We start from the raw sequence: 20,187 nt of genomic DNA, 5'->3' as shown, positions 1-20,187 counted from the left end.
ACAAAATCCGCTTCTTTAATAGAACATTATTTATCAATAAATAATTTATTTAAAATTGCACTTTATCCATGTTGAATTAAATGACATGATATTTTATTTGAAAAGATCTCAAAAAAGTGCTCTTAAGTTTAGTCAGGCTCAGTGACGTTATTTATCAGCCGCATTAAATGTCCAAATATCAGTTGGACGGCTGTGGTTAGAAGTATAGTTCCTAGTTAGTATAACATGTAGACTTGGGTAGATCATGCTTTTAAACAAATAAGAAAGCAGCATGCAGTGATTTCTATAACCGTAATCTAAATATAGACAAAGTATGTTTCATGTCTTTTAGGTTGTAAACAGAATTGAAGCGCTGTTTTTGGAAAACTGCACAGAACTACGAGCTTTAAGACCCTGGGGAATCCCCGGAATGAGTGACGTAGAAGGAAACTTGCGAATGAAAGACGAATCTTGGATTTAAACAACAGAGAACTAAAACGTGACAACAAAAGCTATGATGTGATGTATGTAGTTTACAGCAATAAGAGGAAATTAAATCGATCTGAACAGATTAATTTGTCTTGACATCATTTACTTTATTGTTGAGCCAACATAGTTCAGCGACGGATGTGCGACAGAGTTGCTATGTTTTCGGGAAATAGTCATGACAAGCCAGCTGGCCTCTCCAACTATGCACGGTATGGTGGTTTAGCAGCGCGTTATGCCGTTGCTCGGGAAAAGCAACCCCTGAGCAGGGTACGCACATGAGCCAGCGGAACAACATCAATGTGTCACCTGCAGATGCGGGGCAGGAATCAATATGGGCTCGGGTTGTGTTCCTTATGTAAAACGATCGCGTTTCCCAGTATGGAATTAAATTAGGATAACAGGAGCTGCTTCCACTGCCAGTGTGCATGTGGCTTTGAAGTTATTTCTTGCGCAACTGGCAACATGATGCAAGTTACGAATTAATGTGTGCTGTGTATGTATGTCATGCCGGTTTGATTTATAATTATAAGAAAACAAGGGGGAAAAGCTAGGGGCGTCCGGGCATATGCTGCTAGTGGAGGCAGCCTCGTGCTCGAGCCCGATGGTGGAGCCGCAGGCCACAGACAGGGGAAAGGGTTAGAAATTAGATGGAAAGGTTTGTGAAAGCAGGGCTATAACACCGCTGGCGGAAACATGCTTGAGCTGGATGGGAAACCTGTATCGCTGGGATGTGTTGCATCGTGCAGTGCATGGCAGGCTGCTTTGCGGCGATCTTCGGAGCGAAAAAATTATTGAGGCTTGGCAGCAGAATCTTGATCACAACCTGGACAGGCTGAAAGCCTGCTGCGGTCTGACGAAACCGCTCTTGCGAGGATGGAAAACCTTTTGGTGAGTAGAGATGTAGCTTTGTGATCTTTCCTTGTTTAGTTTGTGGCTTGGCGGCGGGGTGTGGATTTTGTAGATGGAAGAGTTGGTTGAAGAGAGATGTGAAGATTATGGAACTTCTTAAAGAAGATGTTGGCGTTGGTTTTAAGCAATGTTCAATTCATGCTGAAACTATCAAGGAATGAGGGTGAGTTGATTTTCAGTCTATATAGGTTTCTGTTGATGCCGATCAGGTGAAGACCTGATTGCTGATTGTCAACAGCTGGTCATAGTTACAAGGTAATTAGGTTGATTATTTGAACGTGCTCCTCCCGAACTTTGTTAATAAAACATCATATGTCGAACGTCAAGTGACCAAACCGGAAAACTGCGATCGCTTCCGGTTGCCTGTATGTGCTATTGTAGCTTGTTATTACAAATTGTGCTCCATACTCCAATCCAGTAGGTGGCGGAAAATGCACCTTTAGTTGGTTTGCCAACCGCCATTAAACACCAGAAGAAGAAGAAGAAGCTTGTTATTACACAATACACACACAAACTAATACTGATACACACGCTAGTACGCACGCTAATGGTGAAATAAAGATTACTAAGTGTCGTGATACGGAGGAGTGAAATTGTAAGTTGTTTTTAATTACCTGCTGGCTGCTTACCTTTAGCTACATTTTCTTGAGGTAAAGGAATGGGAATATTTTGGTTTGGTATGTCATGAAAAACTTTAGTCTTGCACAAGCAAAATACAAGAAATTGTTAACTTAGCAATCTAATCACAACTCTTTATTCTTTGCCAACAATATAGGCCTAATAATCTTTAAAATAAAATATCTCTAAAATAAAATATCTCTAAAAGAGGCATATTCAACAGTATCAATCCCCATAGAATGTTGTTGTCACTGAAAACCAAATGTCATCATAGGGTCCCTGTTAATGCAATACTGTTGTATCCTTCAATTCATTGAGCAGATGAGATGGATATTAGAAAATATTTTAGGACAGAGAAAGAGAAGCAGCTGCAGGAGATTGGCAGGCCAGTTGATTCTGAGGGAGCCGGACCCGGTGTGATTGAGGTCAGTAATGGTCTATAGGTCTAAGGATTGTTTTTCTTTTCTTTTCTTGAATTTCTTATAACAATAAGCATTTGTTGGCAGGTCTAGGCACTATGCATAGCATGCACTACATTTTTTTTCATTATATTTAATATGCTAGCTATATTCTAACTAGGCCTGAGACTATTTTAATCATATAATGTGATAAATTAAATATTAAATACGTAGATGTTACCTAAAAGTAGGCTAAAGATGAGTAAATGCCCACACTCTCCACAGATACACATGTGAAACAAAAATGAAAGCAGTCATACAGTACATAGTATACAGCAGGGGTCACCAACGTGGTGCCCGCACAGAGTCTGTGAGGTGCCCGCCAAAGCACATTCTATTAAAAGTCTCAACTGTAATATTTATTCATTACATATTTTTTATATTAGCTTGGCTTGGTTTATGTATGTTAAAATTTTAAACAATACTAAAACATATAAACAAGTCAAATAAAATAAAATAAACAAGTAAAACAAAAAAGTTTTAAGAAGACTATATCAAAAAGTAGCCCTCCAGATTGTTTTATACATTGTGGTAGCCCTTGCTTATAAAAAGGTTGGAGACCCCTGGTATACAGTAATCATTACTCCAAATCTTTTATTCCTTCCGCCATCAGGTTATTGTATTTATACAGTAGCCACTTTAAAAAGGATCCGTATCAATAGCTTACCTGGTAAAGTATGCAGTGATGCCAATTTTTTTCTATTTCTTGTACTGCTTTTTCTCATTTGTTTAACTTACCAACTTTTTAGCTGTCTGACCTCTGTTTATGGACATTTTGGATGTTTCATGTGACCAATTTGCATTTCTAAAGTCATGAAATTGCACTCTGATTGAACCTATCCACCATAGCATTCTGTGTGTGGACAACTTATCTTATATAGAAATTAGATATAGTATGCTATTACTTTATCATACATTTACAAAAGCATACAGATAGCATTTAAGTCATTGCTTATAGAATAACTAATTAGGAGCAAAGTCTGGCCTAAATTCCCCCATGCAGCTTTGATGTGTCTTAAAGCTAACATTACAGTAACTTTTATTTAACAGAGTAGAAATGGAAGAGGAGGATATGTCTGTCATGTTTTACTTGTTAACATCTTGGTTTCTTGACTGGTTGTTGACATAATTGTAGCTCAGATGTGAGTGCATTTAAGGGCTTACTGTTTGCCACTTGCAACCACATGCTGTCCCTTGCTGTTTTCCTTGAAATGAGTTCACACCGACACGCAAACATTAGGTGTAAAAATGTTGTGAAGACACCGCATGACTGCCGCTGCCTGAACTGAGAGACCACTGACTGAATTAAATGGACAAACAAGTACTTGCATCATTCAAAAAGCATTTGTTCTGTGAAAAACGTTCATATCGGCTGCATATCTGCGGCTTATACGCTGATACAGCTATATTTGCGACAGGCTCATTTCGGCGATTAAAATTGGCAAACCGATAAATCGGTCGGGCTCTGTTTATTACATTGTATGCAAAGAGGGAGTGATTGTTATTATTATAAGGATTTGTTCAGTTGGCTAGTGTTGTTGTAAGTCTGTCAAAAACAGTAGTATAACAGTAAATAAAAATTGGTTCAGCATATCGGTTATCGGGCAAATAAGTTCCAAATAGTCAGTATCGATAAAAAAATCATTATCTGTCAATCTCTACTGAAGACAATCTGAGCTCTTGGGGGTTTAGAACGATACAGGGAAAAGTGATCATTTTGGGGTGAACTATCCCTTTAAAAAAATATTTCATCTCATTTTAGAAGTGTCATCATATAATGCAACAAGGATTGTGAAAGTCGTTGTCTGTACAAATTAAAAAATATTGCTCCGTTTGACGACTCTTACAAAACTGTGGGTTACTCATAATCATGCATAACATTAATGGGCAGTTTCCTGGACAGGGATTAGACTAGTCCTAGACTAAAATAAATGTAAAAGCTGTTCAAACTGAAAACAACTTGCACTGACATATCTTAAAATACATCAGTGCCCTTTGTTTGGCCTCAAAATGCACAACAGTAATGTTTTTAGTAGGGCTGTCAATAGATAAAAAAAATTAATCTAGATTAATCGCATGATTTCATGAGTTAAGTCGCGATTAATTGCAAATTAATCACACATTTTTATCCGTTCTAAATTTACCCTAATTTAACACTTTTCAGGTTTTTAATACTCTAATCATATATACATATATAGATGCTTTATGCAAATTATTTTAACAACAGCCTGTTTACATTTTTAACAGAACCATCAAGCCATTGTTTTGTATATAAATTTTCCTTTCAGAAGAATTTTCTTTCTCTATTTTTTGTTTGCTGCTGCATCATTTGTGACCTGTGCTGGCAAGTTGAGTCGGAATTAGCTAATTTTCAAAAAATAGTTGTTCATATTTTGACATTCTCTATTAAAACATAGAACAATGCATGATTTATTGAAATATAACAAAATATGTCAGAAATACACCTGTTTGAAGTTGAATGAGTCAGCAAAGTTAAATTACTACAAAAATTACCACATTCATACATTAAACTACCACATTCATACCTTAAAATCACGGGTAAAACTAATAGATTTAGCACACACAAAGCAAAAACATCATCAATATATGTTAAACTGCTTAAAATCCAAGTAATCTAATACACATCAGATATTTTTACCCAACAGTTAACCAAACATTTACTTAAGACATAACAGATTATAGATTCTACTACCTCCCTGAATTCTTATCATAACAGATATTTTTAAAACTGTAAGTTTGTAGATGTCTATATATCCAGGTCGCGCACTCGCGCGTCTGTGTGCACGCGCTTCAGATGTCAGTCAGTCAGCGTAATAACGAGCCCTTTATGCACGACTATAAATTGCCCTTAAGGAAGATCGCTTTTGAGTCTGGTCGCTCTTAATAACTCTTTAACATTAGTCAGGTACCGAACTTTATCTCTCTTAATGACTCTTTTAACATCAAGCAAGTCCTGCAGTCTATTTTCTAAGTTATGCATAAAAGCGAAACCAAAATAAATTGAGACGCATCTTTGTATTATATTAAGCATTAGGAGGACGGTAACGTTGCACCTCTCAGACGTTTAATAAAGATCATTTCAGATGTCCAACAAACACTTAGAGCATTGGATTTGCTAGACGATTTGCTTAGTGTTTTTTATTTCTATGAAAACCTTTGACTCATTTAGACAGGTCACATTAGCTGCTTTTGCACTATCGGGCCTGTGCGAGCCAGGGCTTCAAACGGGCCTCACGGAGCCAATAGCCTCAGACCTCCAGCTGTGTAGCCAAAATCACGACGCCTTATTAAGCAATCATTTTCAATAAACTGACAAACAGCCATAGTAATAATAGCGCGGTACTTTATTTACATATGAAGTTTATATCAGTGCACAAACAGTGTATTTAAAGACATCTCCTCCGGACGGATTTCAACATCCATGGCTTCTGTCGTCTCATCATCATCATCTTCGTTTTATTTCCTGCTCTTGCATCTGTTGCTGTGTCATCTCTCATATACAAAATAAAAACTCCTGGTGAAAAAACTGAGAGCTTTACATTGGCATTTTTCTGTAAAACGGACACAAAAGAATAAAGTAGCACATGTGATGTTTTGTATAAAGTGTTTGTAAATACACATACAGTATACCCACATATAAAGTTTGCTACATTCAAATAAGAGTTAAATTAATCTCAAAAATACCAGAAAGCATGACTAATGTAATAAAACCATGGTTACTTTTTCTAAGGGCTGACTAAAAAATTCAACAGAGATGACAATATAACACAATAAACACCCATGTAAGACACTTATGCAATCGTTATTTGTATTGTATTTTAAGTGTTTTGTATGCAAAAGTTATGTAGCATGTTAACTCACCGACTGTAGATACCATCGATCAGTCTTGCCAGAGACTCAGATAAACTCCGCCTTTGACCTTTACCACTCCCCTAGCCCTGAGAAGCCCGCTCTGGCCCAAGGTCTTAAGCCAGGCCTTAAGCCCCACAAAGCACCAGTGAAGCACGATCATGCCCCAGAAGTGACAATGCAAACGCGACAGGCCTCAGCAGGCACTGGGACGCCCGCTTGAAGCCCGATAGTGCAAAAGCGGCTATTTGTCTGCGTCTCTGTTCGTTCAACTATGGGCTGGACCATGGGTCAAACAGAAATTGCGCGTTGCGTTAATAAAATTAGTGGCGTTAAAATTAATTTGCGTTAATGCGTCAATTTTTGACAGCCCTAGTTTTTAGTAAGGCATGTTTGTTAAAACTAGTTATATTCCTTAATTAAACTAAGGCCCAGTACTGATTTAAGCTAATCCTTGTCTGGGAAACTACCCTATGTTTTGTCATTGATCACTAGTTATTAGGGATCTGCATCGATGCATCGCGCTCCCATTAAAAAGACCTGTCTAAAATCGATTTGTGAATCGTAAGGCTCCGATTCAGCGTTTCATGCACAGCTTGTGCATGTACTACGGCTCCGTGATCAGTAGGAAGTCCTTATCAATCTAAAATCACTACAAGTTTGACTCGTTTATAACGTGCATTTAAAAAAGCAACACGTGTCAAACACAATCATTTAAAATATTCTTTATTATCAAGAAAATACCTGAAACAATCTGAAGAACAGCGATATAAATATTCCTTTATACATTTCCTGGAATAGTGTTTGGTATGCTACTTCTTCTGTGGCACAAATTGTGATTCTAAGCGAGAGCTCCCCCTGGCTTTGGGATGTGGCTGCATTTCACCGTAATTCATTCAAATTCATTCATTGAGAAAACGCGCATTTGCCCGATTAATTTTCACAACCCTACTAGTTATATTGTTATTATTTTAATAACATATTAACAAAAATGATTACAATGTTTTTTTTTGCTGTGTACAAATGTTGGTTTATTTGATGTGCAATGACCCATCTGTAATAACAGGACTGACACCTGTCTTCTGTCTATATGTGTGAATCTAGAAAAAGATACAGAATCTCAATTCTTCATCCAAATTGTGCAAATAAGAGTAAAAAGACAATTTAATTGTTTCGTGTTTCTTTCAGATGTGAAGAGTGATTCATGTTTGGATATAGAAATAACGTCCTCAACATCAAAAGAGCGACTGACAGCACAAACTCTTTCCTGCATCACCTGTGGAAAGACATTCAGCTCACAGAGACATTTAGAGAGACATGAGAGAAAACACACAGAACAGAAACTCTTCACCAGATCTGAGATCAGCTTTACTACCTTACAAGAGATGAAACTTCATTCAGAAGACCACAGAGAGAAGAAGAAGCAGTTTCACTGTGAGCAGTGTGGGAGGATTTGTGTCTCTTCCTCTAAACTAAATATTCACATGAGGATACACAGTGATGAAAAGCCTTTCAACTGCACTGAATGTGGAAAATACTTCAGAACCAAACACAATCTTAAAGTTCATCAGAGACTTCATACAGGTGAAAAACCTTTCAAATGCGCTCAGTGTGGAAAGAGCTTCTCTAATTCATCTCATTTAAGGGTTCATCAGAGAGTTCATACAGGAGAAAAAATGTACGAGTGTCCTCACTGTGAGAAGAGATTTAGCTGTAAACGTGGTCTGAAGACTCATGTGCTTTTACACACCAATGAGAGACCGTATCAGTGCAGTGAATGTGACAAAACCTTTAGGGATTCAAGTTCATTAAAAAGACACCAGAATATTCACTTTAAAGAGAAACTCCATCAGTGTTCACACTGTGATAAACGTTTCTGCCATAAATATCAGCTGATAATCCATGAGAGAGTTCATACAGGTGATAAACCTTACAAATGCTCTAAGTGTGACAAGACTTTTGCTTATTTACGTTACTTACAAGCCCATCAGAGAGTTCACACTGGAGAGAAACCTTATCACTGTAGTGTCTGTGGGAAGAGTTTTAGTCACAAATCAACCTTACTAAGGCACCAGAGAGTTCATACAGGTGAAAAACCTTACAAATGCTCTCAGTGTGACAAGATGTTTACTTATTCATCTTACTTAAAAGACCATCAGAGAGTTCACAATGGAGAGAAACCTTACGTCTGCGCTCAAATTGGAAAGAGCTTCTCTAGTTCATCTCAATTCATAGAGCATCAGAGAGTTCATACTAGAGAGAAACAACATCACTGTAGTCTCTGTGGAAAGAGCTTCTCTTGGTTATCTCAATTAAGAGTTCATCAGAGAGTTCATTCTGGAGAGAAACCTTATCACTGTAGTGTCTGTGGGAAGAGTTTTAGTGCAAAGGATACCTTACTAAGGCACCAGAGAGTTCATACAGGTGAAAAACCTTACAAATGCTCTCAGTGTGACAAGACGTTTGCTTATTCAGGTCCCTTCAGAGTCCATCAGAGACTTCACACTGGACAGAACCTTTAACTCTTTCCCCACCAGCGTTTAAAAAAAGTTGCCAGCCAGCACCAGCATTTTTCATGATTTTCACAAAAGTTTAATGTCTTCCAGAAAATGTACAATATATCAAATAAAGAAATAGACCCTCTGCTTTCAAACAAAAAAGACGTTTTATCCTACCTCCATTAGTTATCTTGTATTGTGGAAAGCCGGAATTACTCGTCATTGGCAGGGAAGCCTTTTTTTACTCCAACAATGGTGGAAAACCGGATTGTGAATAATAGACTGAGGAGAAGAGCATTATTAGAGGGGTGTGTGGTGTGCTGCTTTTGGGCTTCCAGGGCCACTTGTAGGCTATAACTATATGACTGCAGGTGAAGGTGGCAATGTGACAAATATTGCATCTACTTTGACGTATGATGTCATATGACAGTCTAGTAGTGGTGTCCCATTTCTAAGGGGAATATTTTTAACCCTTCCCGTTTTCACACTGTTTTAGGAGGCAAGGTTAAGGGTTAGGCGTATAAAATAGAATTGGAATTGGGCCTAATAATCTATGGTGGGTTCTTGAACTTTCCAATACTACTAACCAACTGCAGAACAGCGGAGATATACGTCATGACAGTCTGATACTGATAGCCCCAGCCTGACAGTCTGAGGCCGGAAGTGGGCCTTATAAGGCATTCCGCTACTTCTGTGTCGTTGTAAATATTACGGTGATATGATTATGCAGGCATGCGCGTTTTCTGTCTTTTATGCTCCAAACGGACGCTAACTTTGTTAGAAAATCATAGCCATTATATCAAGAGCATGGACTGTGATCAAAACCCACGTCGATAAAAAAAATGCAGGGCTTGCACAGAGCGATTCACTCAACATCAAAGTACCGTGAGATCAGAGTGTGTGTTGTGCTTGTTTTAAGAAATGTATTAAAAAGATTTAATTTAAAAAGATATATTTACGATATTTGAGATGTAACTGTATATTATTTATAAATATATAGGGCGATTTCACAATGACTGAGGCGAATTATATTTCGATGAATTATAGACCGTTTCAGCAGTAACAACATAAACAAGCGGCTGTCGCGGTCCGCACGTAACTTCCGGTAAACTCCGCTAAGAATAAATAACAACAAAGTTCTTTAAATGGAGTTTATTTATATAACAAGCACAAAAAAAAACCACATAGATTAATTATGAAATCAAAGCATTTGTTATTTTCGACGAGGCATTTGTTCAAGAGATCAGTTTAGCAACTAGTCAGACCATTAAAAAAACGAAACCGGAAGTACGGTTCGGATCCAGACGTGTATCACGTGCGTCCGATGAAACTGTCAATATTTTATATATACACACACACGTATGTATGTAAGTTATGTGTGTTTATGTAATGTGTAAAATAATGTAAAACGTAAAAAATTGTATTTGCTACAAACAATTAAGTTTTTAGTTAAATGTATAGTTTATTATCCATTTTTTATGTGTCATAAATGAATAAAAATAAATTTAACACAAATCTTAAAAAATAAATCTTGAGCATTTGATTTGAATGAAAAAGCATTTTAATAGATTTTAACGTTTAATAATTCTCTGTCCATCTCCGGTCTGAGATTACCATAGATATATACAATAGATGTCGCCTTGGGGCTCTGAGCATGCGTCAAAACAGCCGCCATCGGTCTTGTCATAGGAAGTATCTAGGTAAAGCTGCTATCTCCGCCTGTACTTCGAATTCATGAACGATGCCGGACTTTTGTGCTGCGCATGGATGAAAGGGCTACTAGCACTATGCATTACAGTAAGAAAAAGTAAATTTTCATAAAATCAAAACTTTTATTTTTTCCAGTACTAAATGATCAATACATGTCTGACTGTTGAAACGAACCCAAAGAAAACCAAGAAAATCGCATTCATGACGATTTATGGTGATTTTATTTCTGTTACACCATTGCCTACAATGACGCTGGTGCGGGATTCCCCTGTTTCAAGATGGCGGCTCTGTTTGACGCATTCGGTCCAATGAACTGCCGTAGCCAAGGCGACATCTAGTGTACATATCTATGTGAGATTACAACTCCGCCACTTCCGGTCTCAGACTGTCAGGCTGGGACTGTCGGTCTCGGGCTGTCATGACGTATGGTTCCGCGCTTCTGCTGTTGGTCCTATCTCGAACTTTCAGTGCCTAGCACCATGTGCGACCCACGTGACGACCTGACGTGAAGTCAACGCCTTAGAAATTGCATTTTTTCAGCCAGGTGAGGTGCTAAACTGTTAAAGCGAAATTAAAACCTACACATTTTAGCCTGTTATCAGGCAGCAGGATGCCGGCAAAGTTCCGCCAGAGCGATTTAAAAGCAAACTCCTCCGTATGATTTCCCAAATTGCTCTCGCTGTACTTTGAGGTCATCTGGCTTTCGATTCTTACGGCACCGCATGAAGTGGAACAAGCCTAATATAGCTTCTTTTACCACTCAACCTGCTCTCAAATCAACTTAAGGTAATTTGAAGTTAGACAGCAGACGAACCCAACCAAACAGTAACTTCGCTTTTACCGTCTCTGAAGGGGAAATCACCAAAACCCTCAATAAAAGATGACTAGAACAGTATGTGGATGCAAGGACAACAAATTCAAGCCACCGGGAGTTTTTATTGCTTACATCAACGCGGCCCTCAGTTGGCACACCACTACTCAAAAATTTGAATATGCACCCAGCACTTTTGTCAGGAGGATTTCGAGTACTGTTTTTCAGCACAGTTTACCCACAGACTCATGATCAAAATATCTAAAACATAATTTGGCTTAGTTGTTGCTTGTTTTGTGTAACTACGGTAAACATAGTACGCAGAAAGTTATTATCATGTTGTTGTTATTATGAACACAAGCAAAGCAAGCTAACGTTAGCTCATCCTGTGCAGCTGTCAAAGAACGTTATCAACTACTGTCAGTCATCTCTCATCAAGACCCGCCCCCATTCAGAAACGTTCAGAAAATGTAATAGAGACAGAGGCACCGCGTCATAACCACACCCACCGGGGGGAACAATCCAACCATCTCCATTGACTTTGTATTGCGAGAGGCTGCCTCCTTGTTATTTCTGGCTTATAACAAAAAACAAAATAATGCCTAAAAGCTGCTGTGTGACAATATGTACAGCTAACAAGCCAAAGAACACAGAAATAAGTTTTTATAAGCTGTCGACTTCAAAAAATAAGCGTTTAAAGACACAAAAGTGGAAACAGGCAACTTTTCATAGTACTCCTATTAGAGGAACCATAGATATGTATAAGGGCCATTCTACCGAATTGGTGCAAATTAACACTTCAAAACTTCTTGAAAAAAGTGTGTTTTTTCCTGCAAGCTTTGTAGTCATAAACATAGTAGAACATCTAAGGAACACTAATCTACTGATTGGACACTTTAGTTTCTTAGCATGTTTTTATACAGTTTCGAAATGTTTTCTCTCTCCCAGAATTTGTCACTACCGAAACACAACAACATTTGATATAAAAATTAGGTTTTTAATAGCCTATTCTGATTTTCTTTACATTAACCTTCTAAATATATTTTTAACATTTTTTTAAAGACAGTGTCATGGTTATATTGATTAGAAATATTATTTTAACAAAGCTATAAGAGTGGTTCATCAAATTAAATGCATTTTGAAAGCAATATTTCTCTGTAATTGCCATACATGCATTTATACAGTTTGCAAATTCAACGATTCATTAGTTTAAATTTTTATCTAACTAAATAAAATTGTCATCTTTTCTGATAACAAAACCTATTTTATTTTTCCAGAACATTATTTGTTTCCGTCCTGACCATATTGGGTGGTCCATATTTTGTGTAAAAAAAGTAATTAGTTAGTCAAAAATGGTTGGCATTATGCAGTCAAAACATACAGCACAAAGAATATCTAACGCAACACCACATAAAAGCAGAAAAAACTGAAATTACGCCGAAGAGATGGCGGATAGATCAGTCCTTGAAGGGATGCAAGATGCTGTGTTGATTTTCACATCTCTTGAGAAAAAGATGACATAATGTATGTCCATATAAAACTTCAGGCCCACAGTATAAACTACAGAATTTTTTTGTGTGTGCACCCATGTCCATCTGTAATGTTGGTGTACAAATGTGTGCCTGTTTTTCCATTACACATTCTAACTTCTCTAAACCTCCTTAACTTATTCTCTTGTTGCTGATTTTTACTTTTTTGAGTTTGAAGTAAACTTAATTTTTTATTTGATTTGAGGTAGGTTGAATCAATTTTCATATAAAAGAACAAGTGAACGACCGATATATCGGCCGATTTTTGTGAGTTTTATGTGTAATGTCATTGGCCGATTTGTGGCTGCTGTGTTCAGCGAGATTTTCCGGCATTATTTACAGACAGAAATATAGTTTTTTAAGTTCAATAAATGTTACTTTTTTAAATTGAGACTTATAAAAATGACACGATGATGCCAAATGTTACAAGTAAACTGAGTGAGCAAAAGAAGTATCGGCTCAAGAAAATAGTCTCTCTCAGTCTGTCTGCTCTACTTTCATCTTTCCGTCTATGCATGTTGGTGATTCCTCTCTCTCTGTAGCTATCTCTACAAATTAACCAAAGATATTTACATTTACATTATTAGTGTATTATATCCAATAAATATATTTTTGGTTTTAATTAACAAAAGTATTCAAAATGATACTTCTTAAAACATGATAATTTTTTAAAAAAATTATTTCATTTTTTTGTTTAATGGTGCAGGTTCTTTTAAATGACAATAACTTGCTCAATTTTCTACCAAATTTCAAACGGTTTGGTTTCTTACAAACGTTATCAGCGTGGCTATAATTCTGAATGCTTTAACATTTTTCATGAATTTTTTCTATTTTTTTAGTATAAGCATGCAGTGTCATAGGTACATCTTTGACACGTATAACAAACCAAATCGTTTGAAAATCGGTGAACAATTGGGCGGGTTATGGTCATTTAAAAGTACCTGTACCATTATAACTCAATGCTACGAATGAGCGAGCGTCATGTGGTAAGATGGCCGCCAAAATGCGGACGTTCCACTCGATTGGCCAGCAGCGCGGGCGAGACATCTATGCTGCGTCCGAAACCGCCTACTACATACTATATAGTACGCGAAAAGCAGTAGGCGAAGCGAGTAGTATGTCCGAATACATAGTATTCGAAAAACAGTATGCGAAAAGTACCCGGATGACCTACTACTTCCGGTTAGATTTTGCAGTGTGCATACGATGGACGCTACACTATCCCATGATGCCCCGGACGAGGAGTTATCCAACGAAGAAGAAGAGGCACGCGGCTGTTTTCGCGCTGAAATGACACGAAGTGATGACGACGTATGTCACGTGATGTAGCAACATGGCGGATGTAGTACGTCCGAATCTCATTCATACTACCAGGATTCATACTATACAGTACCTACTGTTTTAACGCCAAGTAAGTAGGTACTTCATCTAATTCAGTACCTACTATACAGTATGCGGTTTCGGACGCAGCCCTAGCCTTTATACATATCTATGAGTTGAACTGCGTCCACTAGGGGGAAACGTAGTCGGCGATCCACTTTTTTCTCCTTAAAGGCTGGGTTTTACTGTTCGACAGCTTATAAAAACTTAGCTTTCCCACACAGATACTGGAAAGGTCCCATAAGACACGTGACCTGTTTGAAATCCTGCACTTTCTTCTCGCCAGTATCTGAAGTTTGCTTATTATTCATTATTTCTCTCTCCAAAAACCACTCGCGTGTATTTTTTATAACGATATATCTTGTTGCGATGACGCGTGGGCATTTTTGTGTGTTATAAGCTCATTTGCATGTGACACGATATATATGCTGCTGAATGATCTCTGCTTCAGCGCAAATAGTGATGAGCTAGCTTACATGATATCCGCTTCAGTCCAGTTTGCTGTCATTTCTTCTCGTGAATGTTGATCTGGATGTAAATATCTCGACTCTCGTTTTAAAGAGCTGAACCATAACTTAATTGTTGCGATGACATGCAGAAGATTTATGGGACATGTTTGCGTTCACACAGAAGCTTGTCTGGCAATTTTACAAGTATTTTCTGTGAACAAAGTGCTGTGTGAATGGGGTGTATGTGTGTGGTTGTTTTCTTTTCAGGCAGCAAACATACTGTAACTATATATAAAAATGATAAATGTGTCAATAAAATATGAAAGCAACACAAATTAACACTATTGTATAATCTCTTAAAAACTCTTTTGTTATGTGTCAAACTAATTTATTTTATGTGATTTTAAGAATTGGTTTCAAAGTCTTAATGTCATGGGACCATAATGTCTTGACTTGGATAGAAACACACTGAGAAAGAACTGTTCAGATTATTTAGTAACTGCTTTGTTCATTTTTACAATGATTACGTCTCCTGCCTTCTGCTATAGACCTATATGCAAACATGTCACACTTTCATTGCACAGACAGCATATATTGTATAACAGTTTTTTTTTACTTTATTATTAGTATTTTAATGACAATAACAGTCGAATGTAATGTTGTAAAAAAGCAAAGTCATTGTACATGTATACAAATGAAAATAAAGGCTTTAACACTATAACTGCACTTTTATTTGCACATTCAAGAGAGAATAATTTAAAATAATTTCTTTAAAAACATTATTTTATTTTAGGGGAGAAAAGGAAACAGTAGAATTCATAATCTTAAAACATAGGAAATATGATAAAAATTTGAAAATAACAACCTACCAGGATGATAGAAAAGAACAAGGTATTTGTATGTATTTGTAGGCAATCAATCAGCTTTACTGAATGTGTGTTTTTCATAAGGCAGAATGAGTAAACCTGACTGTAAATGTTGGTCCTATAAATAAAGCTCCTGACTATAAAATGCAAGTTTTACATTTAAAGGCAGGGTATCTGCTTTTGGAAAACTTTAGCTGACTAGCTGACAATAAAACAATGGCAAATCAAGTTACATCAGAAGACGTTGTGTTGATCTAACAAGCACATATTGTCCGAATGAGATATTTTTTGTTTGAAGTTGTAAGAGCTGAATGGTGGTGCCAAACCCAGACAAAAGGTATTTCCTGAAGCCAGCAACAAATGGCTGAATCCACAGGAAACCGCTTCCTAATTCCTTGTTGAATTATCATCTGAAACCCTCCACAAAGAATTCACATCTACCCCGAAACCTTCCTCAAAGAATTCACATCTACCCCCCAAGACAGTTACCCCATGGTGTGGGACAGAGTCACACCCGACCACACTTTCTTGTCCCCCTCTCCTCATGTTTTATAAAAGCAATACATTCTACATGTACAAAGAATGTGAAACTGGTTTTGTTTGGTGTTATATGAAGTGTTTTAATGCAAGTGGTACATTTGGGTTTGTTAATATGACAACAGGATTCAATGTTAATCTGTGACAATAAATAAGTAAACTTCACCTAATGTTGGGAGACAACTCCTAACTTAGACATGTTGACCAATCACCCACTGTATGTTTATTAGGCTACACCCCTGATTTTACAACAACCAATCAATACCAAACTCCTATATTCTTTGTTCTCTGGTTATTTAAGGAGATGTGTAGAAGACTTAGGCGGGACTTTCAATATCTAGAAATGCACCCCCGTGATGTAGTTTTGATACAGCATCATGTTTCTTTTTATTTTATTTTGAGGAATCTGTAACCAGATCTTCATCTCCTTACCAGGTATGCAATGGTTTTTCGCTTTATTGTTTTGTATTTGAATTGGATATATTAATTGGCTTTGAATTATGTTTTTCCTACCTGGTTAATAAATTGTTACATTTGCATTCATTCTAATTTGCTCTGTATTATTGACTCTTCTAAATTACTATAAAGTACTACGATATCCTTTGTTACCACAAATCTTTGATCGGGGTTAATTCATGTTAATTAGATTCTGCCTCTTAACTATGTTGGTGGGCAGTCGCATGGACTATCGGAGTGATAGTTCTTTTAAGTGTTGTAAGCGACTGTGGGGGCTATATGGATACTATTTAATGAGAGCTCGTAAACATGAAACGGTATCGTTAAATTGCTTTAGCCATAACCTCTAGTTATTGTATGGTCAGATTAATTATTTAACCTTAACTAAGTTGTTTTGTAATCGCACTTGGTAATTCTAATTACTTCCAGTGGCGTGTTTACCCACCACGCAAACCACGCAATTGCATGGGGCCCCACGGGCTTGGGGGGCCCCCTACTGGCCACAAGGTGTGCGAAAGTATGTTACGTTTATTCAGACCCAAATCTAAGGTACGGATGAAGCATGCACGAGCACGATATGTGCGAGTCTGTACGCAGAATAATATATGCGCGCATCCTTGTGAGGGCACATATAGGCTACTTCATGAGCGAAACTCTACGGGAAAACGCACCTCTGCTCAGCGCTCACAAATGCAGCCACACAAGTGCTGGAATGAGCGCTCCCTCGACTCCCTCTGCTCTCGTAACTGCACAACATTCACTCTATGGTCAAGTTTACTTTAAAGACTTTGGGCTTCACACCTGTGATTGGTGACACACATTTTTTGTTCCACGCTCGTACAGGTATAAACATGATAAAGACACCACGCAGTGGTTTTAATCATGTCGAAAATAGATCATTCATATTCTGTATCTCATTATTGTCATCAAATCTAATCTTTTATGTTTGTCTAGTCTATATGCTTGTTGTATCTCACAGTAAGTTTGGTTTTACAATATGAACATGAGAGTTATGTGATTCCCATCCATAAATTCAAGCAATAACCAACTTACAATGTTGTTTGCTGGTGTTTGTTAGTTCAGCTTGTTAGATCAGTCTGAATCATAATCTAAAGCTTTGTCTTTTTCCTCATTTAGTTTTTTTAGTAAGATGTCAGACATTGAAGTTGCAGTATTAATTACATTGTTTGAAATACATCCTGTAAGACATTTGCGAGCAAAAAATATATCTGAGAGGGGCGGGAAAATTTTTTTTAAACCAAGAATTTTGGTCATACCAAACTGTAACAATTTAGTGTTATTTTAAGCAGTGTAAAACAAAATAAATCCGCTTTATATATATCTCACTTAATTCTATATACTGAATATTATTGTTGTGCAATTCAAATGAAAAACCTTGGGCAATGCTGGGGCATGGGGGGCCCGGTTCTTGGACTTTGCTTAGGGCCCCCAAAATGGTAAACACGCCACTGATTACTTCTTCATAATCATGTTGTTATATAGTCCTATGATTTGACTATAGGCGTCTAGAAGGAGCTAGATCGAACCTCTGATTATGGTCTTATGTCTTATATTTAATTGGCGATTTTTGAGAGCTATATGGGGACCTTTTAACAAGAAATTGACTTTGTTAAATTGCTGTAGCTACAACCTCTAGTACGGTCGAGTTTGTGTTCAGTACCCACACAACGGCCGGTGTGGACTGATATGACATTGGTAATCGAATGAATGAGTCCAATGTAAACATGAGTAAATAGAATGATCAAACATTTATCCAAATTCCAAAATCACATCAATTCGATTCATATTACAATACGTTTTATATCTTTGGAGTCAGGTGTAAAGTTGCGTAACGTTAATTTGTCTTTATAAGCGCCGGAAAAGACTGAACGCGCTATAAGTCATTGCCACCGTTTGGATTCCGTCGTTGGGCCAAACGGATGGATGGGGTCATAGTTGTTCCCCTTACAAAGTTAAATGAACTTCTGTCCTCTCTTCCAGTGAGTTTACAGATGAAAGAAACACACAGATGTAAAAACATTAGCTGTGAGTTATGTGTGAAGACACTTTCTGATCATCAGATGAGTAACTGCAGTTCACCTGACAGATAACAATGAGATTTAAAACAACACAAAACACTTAAGATCAGACTGTTTTCTACATACATACTCCAAAGTATTACCTTCAGTTTGATGGAGTATTGAGGACTTATTCTGGACAACCATCAACTGATATTTCAACATGAGTTTAGTTCAGATCAGACATGATTTAGTCTTTATTGCATTTTGGTCTGGTTTTGTTTTCGTAGTTTTGTGACTTTGATTTATGTTTTTTTACTACCTAAAGAAAACGTGACACTTTCCCAACGTTTATAAAACATCACTTTTGTTAATATTTAGGGTGTGGTTTTTAAAACGTTTTTAAAATGTTGTACTGCAACATTTCCTAATTAAAATGAAAATACAACGTTGTAAAAAAATGTGTGTATGTATTTTTAATCTGATCATAATCTCTTTGTACTACGATGTACTCTCTTTATGACTTTAAAAGCTTGGGGCCTCATTTATCAAACGTGCGTACGCACAGAAGTGTGCGTAAAGTGTGCGTAGGAACAGTTTTACGCAAAGTGTGGAATTTATCAAATTGCACTTATACGTAGAAATGTGTGTAAATATACGCACACCTCTGAGTATGCGTACGCAGAGCATCTAGTGGTAGAATAGCGATACTACACAGGACCCTGTTCCAGTGAGTAAAGAAGTGTCTATTTATTATCCACAAGCAGGTGTTAAAAACGATTAATGTCAGTATGGTAACAGCAAATAATTATAATGATTTATTTGTGATATGTATCTTTATCTGTGAAAGCTCTACATGTGATTTGTATAAATGAAGTCTCCGGTAAATGCTTGACACAGTGCAATGGCTTATCTTGCGATATTGGAAGACTTGGCAAATAATCCATTCCGCCGGTAGCGCGTTTTCAAAGATCGCGCCAATGATGATGATTATATATGCTGCTGTTTAAGGTGGAAAGTTGTCCTCCTCCAGTTGCACTCGTTTCACGTCGGTGTGCTGTGACGCGTTTTTTTCCCCTGATAATTTAATGTCAAACAACTTTTTTTATTTCTGAAAGTGTTCTCTCCCCCTTATATTCAATGGAAACTCACTGGTAACATGTTCCCATGTAGATTTGTTTTCTTTTGTTAGTCATTCCTCCCGCACTAAGTAAACCAATCAGGATGTGTTATTAGGATTTATCCTCATCCACCAGTAACTCAATTTCTGTGTCTGTAAAATTCCTCTTTTACGCTCTCTTTGTCATTAATGCGATAAGGGAAAAAGCACAACCACGTGACATATAACGGGAGGTGTTGTCACCATACATGGTTCATTGGAGGCGTTTCGGAATGCAAATGACTATGAACGTGCACGAGCATGGTGCTTAAGAACAAGTGGGATTTATCATCAAGGATTACTTACTGATGTGCGTACGAACCACGTGCGCACGTTTGATAAATCCCGATTTTTTTGTACTTAGGCACATTCTAAATTTCATTCGTAAGTACAAATATAGAACATTTTCTACGCAATGTTGATAAATGAGGCCCTTGGTGTTTTGACTTTA

General features: G+C 37.3%; 1 protein-coding gene across 1 annotated transcript in view; it reads left to right on the top strand.

The window, feature by feature from the left end:
• LOC129438987 (uncharacterized) overlaps positions 1-16,646 on the top strand; it is a 60,010-nt gene extending 43,364 nt beyond the window's left edge. The window contains exon 5 of the mRNA XM_073863407.1: positions 7,512-16,646. Coding sequence (XP_073719508.1) covers positions 7,512-8,845 — 1,334 coding nt within the window. The 3' untranslated portion in view covers positions 8,846-16,646. The remainder of the gene's footprint in view (positions 1-7,511) is intronic.
• Positions 16,647-20,187: the final 3,541 nt, after the last annotated feature.

This window comes from Misgurnus anguillicaudatus, chromosome 24, assembly GCF_027580225.2.
Source record: "Misgurnus anguillicaudatus chromosome 24, ASM2758022v2, whole genome shotgun sequence".
NCBI lineage: Eukaryota > Metazoa > Chordata > Actinopteri > Cypriniformes > Cobitidae > Misgurnus > Misgurnus anguillicaudatus.
This window is presented reverse-complemented; position numbering and strand designations above follow the sequence as displayed.